The 16,805-nt window shown below is 38.3% G+C and overlaps 1 protein-coding gene across 1 annotated transcript in view; it reads left to right on the top strand.

Annotated features, from left to right (window-relative positions):
- Window positions 1-5,943: 5,943 nt before the first annotated feature.
- tcf7l1a (transcription factor 7 like 1a) overlaps window positions 5,944-16,805 on the top strand; it is a 29,387-nt gene continuing 18,525 nt past the window's right edge. Inside the window, exons 1-3 of the mRNA XM_026274332.1 lie at window positions 5,944-6,620; window positions 6,727-6,802; window positions 6,904-7,031. Of these exons, the coding sequence (XP_026130117.1) occupies window positions 6,435-6,620; window positions 6,727-6,802; window positions 6,904-7,031 (390 nt within the window). The 5' untranslated portion in view covers window positions 5,944-6,434. The remainder of the gene's footprint in view (window positions 6,621-6,726; window positions 6,803-6,903; window positions 7,032-16,805) is intronic.

A 16,805-nucleotide genomic window follows, 5' to 3' on the forward strand; every position in this document is an offset into this window, starting at 1 on the left:
TGGTGAACCACCAGATCTTCCTGTCAACCCTATTAGAAAATGGCATCTCAGGAACTGCACTCCATTGGTTTGACTCTTACCTCTCATGTCCTTCATGGTATTTTGGAGAGTAAGTCGCAGCATCAAACTACTGGGGTGCCTCAGGGATCAGTTCTTGGACCACTGCTCTTCTCCATTTACATGGCATCACTAGGTTCTTTCATTCAGAAACATGGCTTTTCATATCACTGCTATGCTGATGACACTCAACTCTACCTCTCATTCCATCCTGATGATCCGACAACAGCTGCTCGCGTCTCAGCATTTCTTGTTGGATGATGGACCATCACCTTCAACTCAATCTGGCTAAAACAGAACTGCTTGTGTTTTCAATTAACCCATCACTTCATCACAAGTTAGGCTCATCACCTCCTTGTGGAATGACCTGCCCAACTCAGTAAGAGCAGCTGAGTCCTTAGCCATTTTAAAGAAATAGCTAAAAACACATCTGTTCCATCTTAGTTTGACCCTGTAACTCTAGCACTCTCTATTCTATTTTAATTCTACTTTATCAGTTTGTGTTCTTTTACCAAAGTAATATTTACAAATGAATATTATATAATATACTTATGAAGATAATTTATATTTATCAGATTAATTTATTTAAATATGTAATTAAAATATAATATATATTTGCACATTGTCCTTGTATTGTGAATTGTTCTGCCGGAACAGGAGTTTACGAGGATTTAGGCTAATCTAGTTCCTCTAAAAAGGTTTTAATCTACTTTTAACAACCAATTTGGACTTTACCCGCCTTTGTCCAAGTAGATTAAAATGAAGCCATTGCAGTGCACTTCAACTGCTGATAAATACTCTTTACACCATTATACTTAAGTTTAATCAGCATTTGGCCAACCAGCTTCTTCATAAAAATCATACTGGTTGAATTGTAAATTTTGTAGATTTTAATGGATATCTATGATATTGGGCACGGTGAAGTTATAAAAGCACCACATGGTACAAGGATTTAGTAAAGAGCACTGAAGTGTAAATCAATCTGAAATCTTGACTAATTGTTTTAATAAGGCTTAGCATTCCTAAAACATTTTAATCTAATTCAAAGTAGACCACATGAGAACTGGACCATTGTAAAATTCAGCTGCGCCTTTGAACTTTAATCCACAGATTCAGAAAATCTCAGTTCATTCCGAGGTGTTTCTTTTTGAGTATGATTTTCTGTAAAGTGTTTCCTATAGAAGAAGTGAGAGGGATATCAACCATCAAACCTAGATATTTATTACAGAAGCACAATACGAAACATTAAAAACTTGGCAAGTATTTAAAATCACAATAAAGGGTCATTAAGTACATAAATTAAACATATACATTTAAATATACATAATCATATATATATATATATATATGTTAAATATAACTTAAAATGCTACTTTTTATAATAATTATATATACACATTTTACATCTAATTCAAAAATATTTCAAATAATTAAAACGTTATTTTTACAAACTTTTTATACTACACAAACACATAAAGTATACATATAAAAACTTGTTACTGAGTTTTTAATGACTGTAATAAGTATATTATAAAAAATATAAAATATTTTTAAATATAAATTACTTACAAAAAAAGAAGTAAAGTACCGCCCTATATTTTTTTCTTATTAAATCTGCTTATTTATTTGGAAATATGTCCTGTTATGAAAGTAAAATGGATAGGTTGTGTACGGGACTCATAATGATTTTAACAAACCTACAATTTATTGGCTGGCAGAAGTTTCTTAGAAATGCCACGTCCATTCTTTTGCAAGTAATGTTGTCAGGCCTGGCGTGCGCTTCACAGCCTCTAAACATCTCAAAATAGTGTTACCTAAATACTCTATGATTACACAAACACCCACATCTTCCTTAAAAAGAACGAAAGTGTCATAACCATTAAATATTTTACTGTGGCATATCCACAGCTGGTATGAATATAATTCCCTTTTGCATCCTAGCTGTTTTTGTGTGTTTTACAGCTTTGGATTTTACGTCCTGTTCAGGTGAAACTGCACTCTATTATTTATGGCTCATATAAAAATGTGCCTGTTCCCACGTGCTGTTGAAAGTTTTATTGTGTTAATTATATATTGGCAATGGCCCAGAGTCTGGAGGTCTGCTTAGAAAGTGGAGGTAATTGTGTCAAAAGGGAGGTTCAACACGTGTGCGTCTGTGCGAAAGCTTTAGCTCACGCCCAGAGTATTTGCATCTTTTTTTCCGCTGTCTCACGGTTACTTGCATGGATTTTGCATGACGGGACATGTCCTGAGTGACAAACAGCTCTCATTGGTGGTAATGATGGCTGGTTAACAAGTACACAATGTCTCTGTGTTATCTATTGAATCTGTACTTTCAATGCCATAAACAGCAGTATATATATATATATATATATATATATATATACACACAAACACACACATAAATCGAGATATATATTTTTCATGGGAAACTTAGGTTTAGAGGTTTGTTTAGTTTTAGTTATATTGTTATAGTTATACTTCTCTTACCAAAGACCACTAATAATGTTCAAACTGTACATCATGTGACAGTTCAGATGAAACTGCAAACGTTGATTATGAATTGTCTGTGAAATGTCGTTCTCAGGACGGGTCACAGAAGATGAAAGCAGAAGAAGCCAGCGGTGAACCCAGGATTGACCTCTCACATGCGCAGAATGAGGGAAAGCTTTGTTTCAGATTGTCTTAAAATAGGAACTAGTTCCTCATTTTTCTCTTGGCGTATTCAGAATATAACAGTCAACAGTTTCTGGTGGGAAACAAATTTTGCCGGCTCTACGAAACTGAGAATCGTCTCACGTTTTGGTTGATTTAATAAAGCATTGATTCGGCTCATCACTTCACATTTTGCTTTGATTTCACAACAAAGGACAGAAATAAGGTGTTAAAACATGAAAGCACCCAAATTTTGTGGCGCAAAAAAGTAGGGTAGGATGAGAGAGAGAAGAAATGGCAGGTAATGCAATATTCATGTGCACAAGGCAGATTTCCCTTTAGTTCTCATGATTAGAGGAGAGAAATCTTCACCCGGCCCATCTTCTCAGAGGATGGATGCATTAATGGCAAGATGTTATTTTTTTGGTACTTTCAGAGAAGAGAGAAGATGTGGCTTCATCAAGGAGATGCACTTCTCCTTCCCCTGCTCTTTGATGTAGTGAAACGACGTCCACGGTTAACCCTGCGTGTGCAGCGGCTGAGTATTTCTCTTTCAAGCCTGAGATGATGAAAGTGATGGTGCCGTGGTAGCGCTGTGTTGGGGGGAGTACAGCTTCTCTCGGAAAAGAGATGTGACCCTGATTGAAATGAGGAACATATTTGATCTTAAAATGAAGTGCTTCCTTGCTTTGCACTAATGCACTCATCTTTGATGATCAAACGTAATTGATATTACTACATTGCCTTTAAAGCTTACTGAACGACACTCCAGCATATTGTCCAGGGAATATTGGAGTCACTGGTGGAAGGAGGTTTACTGTTTAGGATATTTCCAGATGAGATCGGCATTATACAGTATATGCATTTGAACATTTGAAAATAAATCCATCAATTGGTGTATAAAACGTTTCCTTTTAATTTTTTTGTTTATTTTCATATCTACTGTAAATATATTGATATACAGAAATATAACAATATTTCTAAACCAAATATATTTAAAAAGAAAAATTTGATAGAAAATGGAAAATAAATGTGTATACATTTATATATATTTAAATAAGGAAATATAAGTAAAGGTTTGAACATAAAAAAATATTTTGGGTCATCTTTTGTTTATAAATTTATATAAATGTTTTCTTTATTATTATTGTGTGTATATATGTGTGTGTGTATGTGTGTGTGTGTATATATATATATATATATATATATATATATATATATATATATATATATATATATATATATATACGGGGAAGATACATTTCAAATCTTAAAATATGTTTTGAGTAAATGTAAAATGTAGTTTCAAATACGTTTTGGACAATATAAATATATTGTATTTATATGTATTTTGGGGTCACTTTAATGTATGTTTTAAATTATATTGGGGCAAGACATTCATATTAAATCTTAAATTACATTTTAAGTAAATGTATTTATCATATGTAGATTAATACTTTTCTTTACATCATTTTGCTACTATATATCACCAGCATGTAAACCCTTCACCAAATTTTTTTTCCAGTGTGAATATTTGGGAGCCAGTATATTATATTCTGGATTTGTGCCAGTCCTTCAAGAATCAAAAAACTGTTTAACACGCACCTGTTCCACATGTTTGATTTGATTAACCCCTTTCGTTTTATTTATTTGGTTTCAAATCTATTCATTTTTTTTTGGGGGGGGGGGGGGGGGGGGGGGTTGGATGCAGAGATGGTGCAGAAGATGTGTTATTTATCCTTGGCCAATGGAGAGGAAATCTGAGAGTGAAATTCCCATGTCGCTGATAACCACAAAGTCAACATGTCAATAATTCATTGCTCATATGATTTAATATATCAGCGTTTGAATTATTTATTCTCTTGGTTTTTCTCTCTCTCTCCCTGACAATCTGAATCTGACTCTCCCAGTACTTTCATATTCATTTCAATCGGACTGCCACTGAATGATTTATGAACGGCTGACTTGGCCATGCACTACATGTAAAAGGCCTTCCGTGCTGATGGAAAAAACAAACATGGACACAGTCTGGAGTATTTGAACTGCTCTCACCGGAAGCCCCTGGAGAGAAGCCCTGGAGCCAGTGAATGCAGGGGGATACAGAAAACCACAAGAGTGAAAACTGGAGGCTTAATAGAGTTCAACAGGAGACAAACCTGCAAAGATTGTAGATTGCATGTTCAGAAAAGGAGCTGTTTGCCTCACAATATAGTCTTAAGCCACCTGTGGGAGACAGAATCCACAGGTGGATCTGGACCGAGACCCTCTTGGTTTAAAGTAAAAGTTTAAGTTTGAAAGCCACTGAAGTATATGCAGGTGTATCTCAACCAACAAGTAAAACAGATCAAGCATTGTGAAACTGTATGTTTCTATAAGAAGCTTTGTTGTGTATTTCCAACAACCACCTCCTCCCCTATTTAGCCTCCAACATGGAAAATGTCCCGTATTGTTGTCTGCCCGCACAAAACAAGATGTGGGCTGAGGTGGCCTTTGAGTTCCTGCAACATATGAACAGTCGATTTTTATAATCACACTTCATCTGAGATCATCAGCTGATTACAAATATTATAAAATAATGTCAATTTAAATAGATAGATAGATAGATAGTGACATGCATACTACAACGTAGTAGGTAGGTAGATAAAATGATGGTAAATTATTAGTAGTAGTAATAGTGTTGTTGCTGTTGTTGTTGTTGTTGTAATGGAGCTGATTTGTAACCCAGGACCACAAAACCAATCCGGGTAATCATGTTCCATGAAGATATTTTGTAAATTTCCTATAGTAAATGTATCAAAACTTTTTATTAGTAGTAGTAGTAGTAGTAGTAAAATGCATTGCTAAGAACTTTATTTGGAAAACTTTAAAGACAATTTTCTCAATATTTTGTGCAATTTGTTTTTGTTTCAAATTGTTGTATAACAGCCAAATATTGTCCTATCATAACAAACCATATCATTTTATTTATTCAGCTTTCATATAATGAATAAATATAAAATTTCACAAAATTGACCCTTATGGCTGGTTTTGTGTTCCAGGACTCCAGGGTCACGTTTGTTTGAATCGAGGAGGTCTCTACTAAAGTGTTGACTGTCTCTTTAAGGGGGTGCGTCTTGTGAATAGAGTGTCGGTTTACATCTCAGACTCCTCCTCCTTCATTCTGATGAGGGTGTTCCTTCCTTCTGCCCCAGTCCACTTCCATCACCCAGGGATACAAATGTGTCTTTATCCATATTCGAATCTGTCACCGGGGCCGAATTATAACTAGGCTATTAAACCTACAGTCGGGACGTCCGTGCGTCTTCAATCAAACCATGGGACTGACACGCTGACACGGAGAGGCTCGAGCGTTTGGAAGAGAAACTCTGAAGGAACTGCACTGACTGAAACTTTGTCTCCTCACCTTTGTTTCGCGAAACTTTTTTCGTGCATGACTTTCCGCTCTCTGCAGGACTATCGGAAGATTCCAGGCTCACGAATGGATATCAAATGATGCCCGTGGACTGTTTGTGGGGTTTATTTCAGTGTGGTTTTGTAGGAAGAAAACCCCGATCCACAACCCACAGGCTTCTGATCTGATCATGGGAAAACTGGGAACGTCTTGTTTTTTCTAGCCTCGGCACAGTCGCGCTTGTAAGATTTGGGGTTAGTTCGGATTACAGCTCTCGCGGAGAGAAGAAAGTTTCGTTTTAATCAGACTTTTGGCGGTTTAAAGGGCCAACATGCCTCAGTTAAACGGAGGAGGAGGCGATGACCTGGGAGCAAATGATGAACTTATTTCCTTTAAAGATGAAGGTGAGCAAGAGGAGAAAATATCAGAGAATGTGTCGTCGGAGAGAGATCTGGACGAAGTGAAATCTTCCCTAGTGAACGAGTCCGAGAACAACAGCAGCTCGTCAGACTCAGAAGTAAGCAAAACAGTTGTGTACTATCATTTTAGTGCACTAATGCATGCATACAAGTGTTAAGTAGTAGCGCTAAAACTAAACCGATGCTTTATTTCCCAAATGCAAGCAAACAGACAGACGTCCCCGACTCACCAGACAAGAACTAGAAAGTTACGAGAAACAGAGAGAATACTTTGCGGAAGGTAAAAAAAAAAAAAAAACAGTTCGAGATGTTTTTCTTGTGTTTTGTGTGAGGGATTTCTGCATAGTATTTAAAATTATTGGTTTGCTGTCGCCCCTAAAGCTTTGCGACGACAACAAGATGGAGGATTTTTCAAGGGACCCCCTTATGCTGGTTATCCGTTTCTTATGATCCCAGATATTACGAATCCATACCTCTCCAACGGATCGCTATCTCCCAGCACAAGAACGGTACGTGACACTTCACTTTAAACGCAACTTATCACCTTCATGACGTCACGCCGCACTCCGTAAATTTTTTCTGTTGCAATACGCGCCTTAAAAGTCGCCTTTAAATGCGCCACATTCTCCTCTTTGTTTGACTTTTTCCGTTTAGGATCTCTTTAAATCCTAAAAAACTAGTTAATACCCAAGCAAGCTTTGTCTTCCAAGAGTTTACCGTTGTTGGTTACCACTTGTTGAGTCTTGAGCATGCATGTATTAGGAGGCCATTCTGATGCATTGCACAATAAGTCATTTACTTGGGCTCACCAGAGCACAAAAGAAGCCTTTATTCACCGCCTCCAGTGGCATGAAAATGGACTTTTTCGCAGTGAGACATCTGCACAATTAATTTTGTATTATCATAACAGGCGACAAACTGGAGGCAAGCCCAGGCAGATAGGATTCATCCAGCTTTTGGTGTCAGGAATGTGCCTTTACTCCTTTTGTTGTTGTATGATAGGATGTTGCCCGGTTGGAGAGTCGATTTTACGACTGGGCGCATAGATATCGAAAGCAGGAATGTTGGTTCTGATTGCGTGTTTTATGGCTTATGTTATGAAGACCTTTGAGTTCATTTGAGCCACATAGAGATTTTCTAGATAAGTTCTTCCCCATCAGTGAAACTCAATTAAACGGCTGTTAGGCGACTATTGTTATCATTAGTTACCGCTTGACGGCCCTATCGGAGGTCTCTACTGGATGCCCATTATCTTAATGACATCTTCACCTGGGGGGGTGGTTTGGCTACCTGAGCAGCAAGCCCCCACCGAGGTGTCTGAATCGCAGGCAAATTGCTGCATATGTTTGCTTTCCTCCATTTAGCTCCATTAGAGTTTTTTTTTTTGCACAGTGTTTGCCTGTTACTTTCTAAAGCTGCTGTGTCAATGTATAAGTGATGAGGCATGCGAATGAAGGGTAACATGTCATTGTGGGAAAATTTCAGCAAGACTGTGGAGATAAACATTCGTTCATTGTGCTGCTAACTCGTGAGAATGCATGAATCTGTTGGTCATACATTTGGATATTAGATGTGGCATTAGGTTTGCTTGTTTGCAGCACAATGGGTTTTTTCAACTTGTCAAATAACATTAGCCAGAGAATGGTTGCTGTCGCATGAGTGGTTTGACTAAGGAAAACAGGTTACCTCTAGAAGCTGTAACAAAGAGCGACTGTGATTCTAGTCGATAAGATGGATAATAACATCTGACTTCTGGCTTGTTGGTGTTTATTTGTGTGTGTGTGAGCCTGAAGGCAATTGATTCAACCGTGTCTTTCCCATTGTACAATAGAAAGGTTGTGTATAGTTTTGGAGTACAAAAGTTTGTGAAGCGCCACTCAGTCTATGAGGGGGAAAAAAACATGTAATGTTACTGAACCGAAGCTGAAAATTGTTTACAGTAACTGTTGGCACTGGATTTTCAATGTAAACACAACCTGCTATGCTAAGATGTTTTGAGGGAGCTTTATTTTCTCCCAGGTCTTTTTGTTTTAGTTTGTACGATGGGAAAAAACCCCCACTAAAACTCTTCTTGTAGAGGGTTTAGCTTCCCTTTTCCAGTTATAATGGAGGTTTAGATACTTTTTCTTAACTGAGTTAGTCTGCTTTAACAAGGTTTGCTTTGACCCCAGGTTGAAGTTGCTTGAGGATTTATCTTCCACAATGTCCTCTTTTCGCAAATGCTAATGCAGCACTTTTGTAGATTTGAATATCCCCATCAGTTTAACAGCATTGCTTTTTGTTTGCTAATTATCACATCCTTATTTAATAATGTTTCTAACTGATTTAATTATATTCTGGTGGGTGTAAACAGCAGGGTAAAAGTCCACTGATTAGTCAATATATTTTTAATTGATAGCGCTTTGAGGCTAATCTTGTTTGATTTTTTTACTTGGTTTTGTTGGTGTGGCCTAATGTTTTGTTTATTAATTTGATCTGCTAAGGTTTGTTAGATGCCATTGCTAAGCATGCTTACTTAATCCTAGTCTAGCACAATTAAAAACAACTTATAGATTTAATTTGGGCTGCTTTTGGTGCTTGACACCTTTTTATTGGTCATTTTGATCCAAGGTTAAGAATTAGGCTATAAGTTACTTTAATATAAAATGTTTTCTCTATTTAACAACATAACAATAGTGAAATTTGACTTCCCTGATCACGTGTAATGTGCGGTGGGATGTTGGACTCAATCACATTGTTTGTATTCACCAACACTGATTTACTGAAGTCAAAACGTGGACAAAATTAGCCATTTCTGATTTATTTAATGTATACTGCGTGAGGGGGGCTGTGATTGGACAGGTTTCGGTGATCATTCTCCAGTGATCAGCACTGCTGCTGTTGTATCAGTAAGTGGTTAGATCACTGTAGCAGTGTAAAAAACGAGACAAGGGAAGTCACGTTAGGGACAAATCAATCAGGCCCAAAATACGGTTGACAACCCTAGGCACATCACTGTAGCAAGTGAAGCTGACTTTGCAAAAACTAATTTAAGTTCCATTCACACCAAGAATAATAACTTTTAATAACTGTAGTACTGGATTGGCTAGTTCTGGACAAAACACCTGTTGCAAAAACTAGCAAATTTTGTCAAGGTCGGTTCACAACGAGAATGATAATTTTAATGATAGCCATGTTAGCGGATTGGCTAATAGGTGACTTCTGATTGGCTGCCAGTGTTATTCTCATTCTTCAAATGAGGAAAAAAATGCATTGTTATCAAAGCACTTCGCACTTGTGTATTCACTTCCGTTGGGGTTGAGCCAAGCTAACCCACAATTTTAATGAAATAAGTGCACTTATTGCACAAAGTCGTACTAGCAAGTAAGTGGCAAGCTCTTGATCACATAACTGCGCAGTCGGAGCATGTCGGCCCTTTATGACTGGCATTCTCTTCCCCTCCATCTTTCTTCCACTCTTTAAACTCTCTCCTCTACGATGGTATTTTAAGACCTACGAGACAATATAAAGTAAACAGAGGAATTGTCCTGCTTACGAGAGGGCCTCGTTTTACATAAACAAACAGTGCTCAGGAGAGCGGCCCTGTCAACAGCCCAAACCTTTTCCACACACTCAGCGACGGGGTGGGGGTAGATGGCGAGAGAGAAACCAGGCACCCCCCTCTGGCCTGTCCCACCTCCCCGTCTTCAGCTACAGAGGGGACATTGTCCAGGCCTTTAAGTTAAGACAGCATTCCTGTATTGCAAGACAGTTCAGGAAACCTGAAAACTGGTGTACGAATGTTTGCACAATTGACCAAATAAACACAGCTTTACAATTTTATCCCAACTTAATGTGTTATGTTTTTTCTTCTTCTGAAAGGATAAAATAAACATATCCAAATTAATTTAGAAATATTTCGGTCTCCCTTTTGCTGTGTAGAAGAAGTGTGTGCTATGAATGCTGTGTCTTGTTAGGAGGCCAGGAATTGCTTGAGACATAAACCAATTCTCCTTTTTCCCCTTTTAATGTTACTTCTTCATCAAGTGGCGACCATTTAAATACCTTCCCGTCGTTGGACGCATTTCACCGAAGACCCTTTCTGGTAACCTGATTATTGACAGATTGAAACCAGAAGAAAAAAATCTCAAGCCAAACATAATTTTCCTCCTCTGGTTTTCCACAAAAGCTTGGCGTTGTTCTAGATGTCAGAATTTTTTTTGAACAGGGCAAAATAAAGCCCTAATTTACAGAAGTTCCTCCTGAAAGGAGAGTGGTTTATGAATCTGTACGTGAGGGCAAACCACAGGGGCTGAAGAAACGCTACAGGAAGTAGATAAAGGAATGCAGGGAGCTGTTCCCAAGGCCGTAACGCAGATCTCTTTCCTGTTGATCATATCATGTCCTGAGCTAGCTGCATGAAATCATTTTGAATTTGCTGTGTTTTTGCAATGGATTTTATCTTTTTGGCCAATTATCTTCGAATGGCATTGTGTTTACAGTATGGTGTAGATAGCAAGCGTGCCATCATTACACAGTGGTTTTAATTAGTTTGTGTTTTTAATGTAATGAAGTAGAACTGCTCCGTATCTTAATGCATCTGCTTTTTATTTTATTATTATTAGGGCTGCACGATAAATCGCATGTGATTGTCATGCGCATCTCGTCAGTAAAGCTGGTTCATTGATTAGTAGTAAATATCCATCACGTGTGTTCAGATGTAGCAGCATTTAATACACTGAGCCATAGTCTGCTGATAAGCTATGCAATATCTCGTTCATAATCGCAGATGAATCGCATTAGATTATGAGCGCGATATTGCGTAGGTAGTCAGCTAACTACGGCTCTGTGTATTAAATGCAAATCCATCTGAACGCACATGGAGATTTACTACTAATCACAGAACCAACTTTACTGAAAAGATGCATATTGCTCGTGGGATTTATCGTGTATATTTACTCATTATAATTTTTTTTGAAAACTAATTTGCAATACTTAAAAATGTATTAATTTCAGTTACTTATGCTTATACAGTCCTAGAAAAAGCTAACACATATTATAGCTTTTTCTGTAGCCGTTTGTAAGTTACTGAAAAGTTTAAACACTGTGGCACTATCAAAAACATTGACTGTTTGTTAAACATCTCAATCAGCCTGGCATAGCAATATTGTTTCAGCCAATGGCATGAGTTTTGGGGCAGGGCTGCTCGTTTGAATGACCAACTGCAGACAGAGGCAGTATTTGAGTAATTTTTGCACAGAAATTTTACCTTTAAGAAGCTGATATTTCTTTTCATTTTTTTCTTTTGCACAACTCAAAATAATAAGCTTTATTGATTTGTTCATGCATAAAAAAAACTCATGGCAGAAGTATTGGTTTGATAAATAATTAAGCCTACTATTCTGAGTCTCGTCCTTATACTTTCTTTTTTATATGCAGCTTGTTTCACCTCAGTATTCAGGTGTGCGTTTATCTTTTTGTCATTATAAAGTATCTTTTCATTTGTCTATACTTACATTCATTTGTCTTTGTGGGAAAACTCTGGGCTGTGAATAAAAATTATTTCAAGTGTCTGAAGACAAATTGGGAATCTAAAATGGATGCAGTTAGCCCGATCTTTTAGGCCCGTGCTCCGTTGGGAGCAGTATAACTTTTTTTTCCAAGGCAAAACATACTGAAGCCTCTTCTGAGATTCTGTGTTGGTTTTCGTGAGTGTGTGTGAGCCGCTGACGTCATTCTCCATTGATAAGATTGTGCTGGCAGTGGTCAGTGCTCATCAAAACCCACTTCATGTTCACTTGCATGTCCTGCAGTGAAATTCACCCCCACCTCCCTGTTTTGGTCACAAAAAGCAGCGAGCTCTCGTTCCGAGCTGCGTACTGACTTCATGCATCACTCCATGCTAATAAAACTTGATTGTGCTGGGGATAAAGTTTAAGGGGTTGGGGGGGGGGGCTTCAGGCTTCATCAGTCTGGTATTTTTAACAGCTGTTTTCAGTTATTACCTCGCAGTCAGAGCTTCCTGGGGCCTCGGGACGGGGAGGGAGGGAGCGGGCGGGTGGGGTACAGGGGGGTAGTTAGGGGTAAAGCATTATGGGAAAGAAACGAAGCAAGCTGTGGGGATGAGGGTGCCAGGTGGGTGAGAAAGTGGGCATGCGGCCAAGAAGTGTGTGTGTGCGCGTCCTGTTGGCTTAGTTGGAGCACGTGAACACTGCGATAACATGTTATCTCATCGCAGCCCTCAATGGTCTCACATGGCCTTGTTATGCCCGCTGCTTCATGCCAGGCTGAAAAGGCCACAGGAGATCTGATATCTGCAGCATCAAGATTTTCTCGTAGGGTGAGGTGTACTTTCAGCTAATTCCTTATGTGATCAGTTGCTTGTGATATGGTTATCATAGCATGCTCTTAGTTATGGCTGTCTCTAAATGTTACCTTTAGCACAAAGAATGCATGTTTTCTGACTTACCAAACCTGATAAAAAGAGGGTAGCAGATATGGAGTTTTTAAACTTTTTTTTAAAGTTGTGTTTGTGTATGTTTGTATATATAATATAATATAATATAATATAATATAATATAATATAATATAATATAATATAATATATATGCATATGTGTGTGTGTATTTTAGTTAGTGTGTGTTAGGGATGCACGAAATTAGATTTTTGCAGATATCCGATACTGATTCCGATATATTTCATTTTGTTTGGAAACACCAAGTCTCTTCTCTTTTGTGCAGAAATTATAAGCAAAATATTTTACATTTTGGTTTGTTTTTAACAAGAACTTATTTGTTAGAATTAAATAAACAACAATGAAGGTGTTTTTTTTTTGACAGTACATTGAAGCTGTGAAAATATCTATAGCCTAGGTAAACTACATATCAATTGCTGCATTTTTTACCAGAAAGATGCAGTGTTAATCTTAATATTTTATTTTAAGATTAAACATTTGTAGATGGACTGAAGCAAAAGAGTTGTAAAAATGTAGAAAATCTTTTAAAGCTTATGATTTGTTTAAAAAATAAAACATATTACACATTAATGAAAAAAATCAGTGTATATATATGATTATGATATCAATTACTGATTTATTTAATCAGAAACACAGTCCAAATTTTATTTGGGTAGGCTATTTTTCTTTTAATTTAATTAGAAGTAGGCCAACAGTGCCTCCTGCATATTAAAACTCCTTAGGTAATGGGCATTGGGACCTGGGGGATGCTGCCACTTCTGCCACTGCACTGCTACTACTGTTTACTCTATCACACACTGAACACATCATTCTGTGCGTGCTTTGACAGATTAAAATCGATCCAAAACAGTCTAAGTCAGTGGTTTTCAACCTGTGGGCCGCGATGGTATTGCAAGTGCAATTACTATTAAAATAAAACATAATATAGTTAATATATGTAAAAGTGTCATAACATAATAACATCATTTCATATATATAATGTTAAATAACAACATTTTTGAATTAAACTGTAACTATGCTTCCACTATTCAAGCTCGCTGATTGGTTTAAGAATAAACTGCCAATTTATCTTAGATATTTTTGCTGCATATGCTACAGAACAACAGCAGTTGTACCAATCGGTGCTTCCAGCCTGAGTTATTTTCTGTTCATTGCAAGTTCATTCAATAAAGACTAAAAATCTAGCTTCTGAGTACTAAGTTATTAACCCAACAATAGCGGGGTCAGTTTTTTTGCAGTGGGCCACGCAAGCATATTTGTTTGGTTGTGTGGGGCACGAGTTGAAAAAGGTTGGGAACCACTGGTCTAAGTCAAAACAATCTAATCATCATTCAGAAAAAACGTGCTTATCTAATCGTTAGCACACCCTGAGCACACGTGAGTTAAGGTTTTCCTCTTATCGGGAAGACATATCAGCATTATTTGTCGATATTTACATTTAAAGCCATTATCGGCCAATTCCAATATCAGTCCGATAATATTGTGCATCCATAATATATTACAATTTTAGAGATTTACTAGTATTGACTTGCTTCAAAAAAGATTTAAGTTCAGTATCTTCAAAACGTCAGTCAAGCCCACAAATAATTGTCCGAACAATGAAAGGCATTGCTGGCATTAGCCGTGAGTTTATGTATTATTGTGATGGTGTCAGCTGTAAGCTTCGCCCATATTGAGCACCTTTCCCCATCTTAAAGAATCATCGGTGGAGAAGCTCTTTGTGGGCAGGGGCTTGGGGGTGGTCAGGCGGCCCCGATTCTCGTGTGAAATGAGGGATGTTCTATAGTGACTCTTGGCCGAGGCGGTAGGGAGTGTATGGGAGCTTTTATGAATAGAGGCCTTTCAGTCGTTCAGTATGGCTCTAAAAGGCTGAACAAAAGCCTAGAGGGTGGCGACTGAGAGCTACACGGTAGATCCACAAAACACTTCATTTTGCAGCGGCGTACTCGTAATCCCTAAAACATCAGCCATTCCAAACGTTCGCATTCAAGAAATGTCACATAAACAAAGTAGACGGCTGACAAATCTTCGAGAAGTTTAACGCCATAATTGGTGTTCAATTGGCCAGGCTTATGGTTGTCAAAATGCTGAATTTGTTGTCGGCCTGGGAGTCTTATTCAAACACTCTGGCTGCTGAAATTTAGTGGGAATTTGTTTCCTTGGTTCCTAAATGGAGATGGGTTGGTTTTCCATGTGTTTGACAGTGAGATACATCTTCACATTGTTTCAGTTAGAGGTGAGAGGTTAAGGTTCACAGCCTGTTGACGTGACTCACAGTTGAGTGGGCACCAAAGTTCCCAGATTCCAGTAGGGGGGTCTTCATTGCGTTCCGGGCCTGGCAGCCCACCCCCCTTTCCTTCTAAACTCTCCATTAGGATTTGATCAGAGCTGTCAGACAACATGTAGCGAACAACTTGCGCACTCCCTGCCGCTCACTTCCTTTCAAAAATGATGGTCCGTGGCGTGATGATTAATTAGAAAAAAAAGAACAAAACAAAACCTTGCTCCAGTTCTTTTGGATCCACACATTCATTGGTCCACTGCAGTCTGGCTCATTCAGATTGGTGGAGTGGAAGTGACATAACCGCTGGCACAAAAGAGCAGCCGTGTGATTGGAGGAGAATGCGTATTGTGTGTCTGTCACAGACACGGTGCTTCTACAGCTCTCACCCTGACCACAAGGTTGAGAGCGGCTCCATTGTCACACGACATGTTCATACTGGACCACAAGCTTTTGTGTGTGTGCATGCTTTTTTGTTTGTACATGAGAGTGTATGTCTTATCCAGCTGGGCCTTGTGGGTCAGGGCATGGGCCGCCCCTCCCTGCGCACAGCTGCAGTTTTGACCTAGTGGTGCAGTTGAGGGCTTGTGAAAAACCCCTGAGCCTTCCTCATTTCTCCAGATGAGTACCTCATTGTAATCGACTGAACAGGAGTGCACTTATTTCTTCCCTGTACTTGTGTGTTATTAATAAACTTGTCTAACATTTACATTCTTTAAGTCGACCAAAACTCATTCTCTGTTTTAGTTTTATTTTTTTTATCAACTCTTCAAAAGTGATTACCATTTCAAATTCATAATTTCTTAAAGACTTGTCAAAAGTGGTTACCTTTTTGACAGTTACATCCTTTATCTTTGTTGGAGTTGTAGACAAACAAAGCTCGTACTCCGCTTTGGGTTTCTTATAACCTTGTTGAAATTGATGATTCAGCAGTTGTAATGGTTTACCAGGTGTTGGGAATAATGTTGGTAAAGTTGTATGTTAGGTCGTTGATAACTTTTCCAACAGTGGCATCCTCTAACTGTAAGAATTTGGCATCTTTTCCAAAGGTTATGTCCTATAACGGTCCAAACTTTGGTAACTTTTTCCAACCATTACATCAAGACAAGTCAAGTCTGCTTTATTTTCAGTTCTTCCACATGTAACAGCACATACATACAGAGAATTGAAATTGTGTTACTCTCAGACTCTTGGTGCATACAGGTAACACTAACAGTAGAATATAAAAATACAGATAGATACAGGTTAAATATAAAATACAACTATACAAATAAGGGAATGTTTACAAAAAAAAAAAAAAAAAAAGAGGGAAGGGGGTTCAGAGTTCAGTGGTGCCTGGGGCAAAAGAGGGGAGGGGAGGCAAGGTCGGGAGGGAGTTCAGCTTCCTGACAGCCTGATGAATGAAGCTGTCCTTCAGTCTGCTGGTCCTGGCCTGGAGACTCCGTAGTCTCCTCCCTGATGGCAGCAGACAGAAGAAGCTGTGTGACGGGTGTGTGGGCTCACCTGCGATGCAGAGGGCTTTACGGGTGAGACAGGTTCCATAAGTGT

This window comes from Carassius auratus, chromosome 10 (genome assembly GCF_003368295.1).
Source record: "Carassius auratus strain Wakin chromosome 10, ASM336829v1, whole genome shotgun sequence".
Classification (NCBI taxonomy): domain Eukaryota; kingdom Metazoa; phylum Chordata; class Actinopteri; order Cypriniformes; family Cyprinidae; genus Carassius; species Carassius auratus.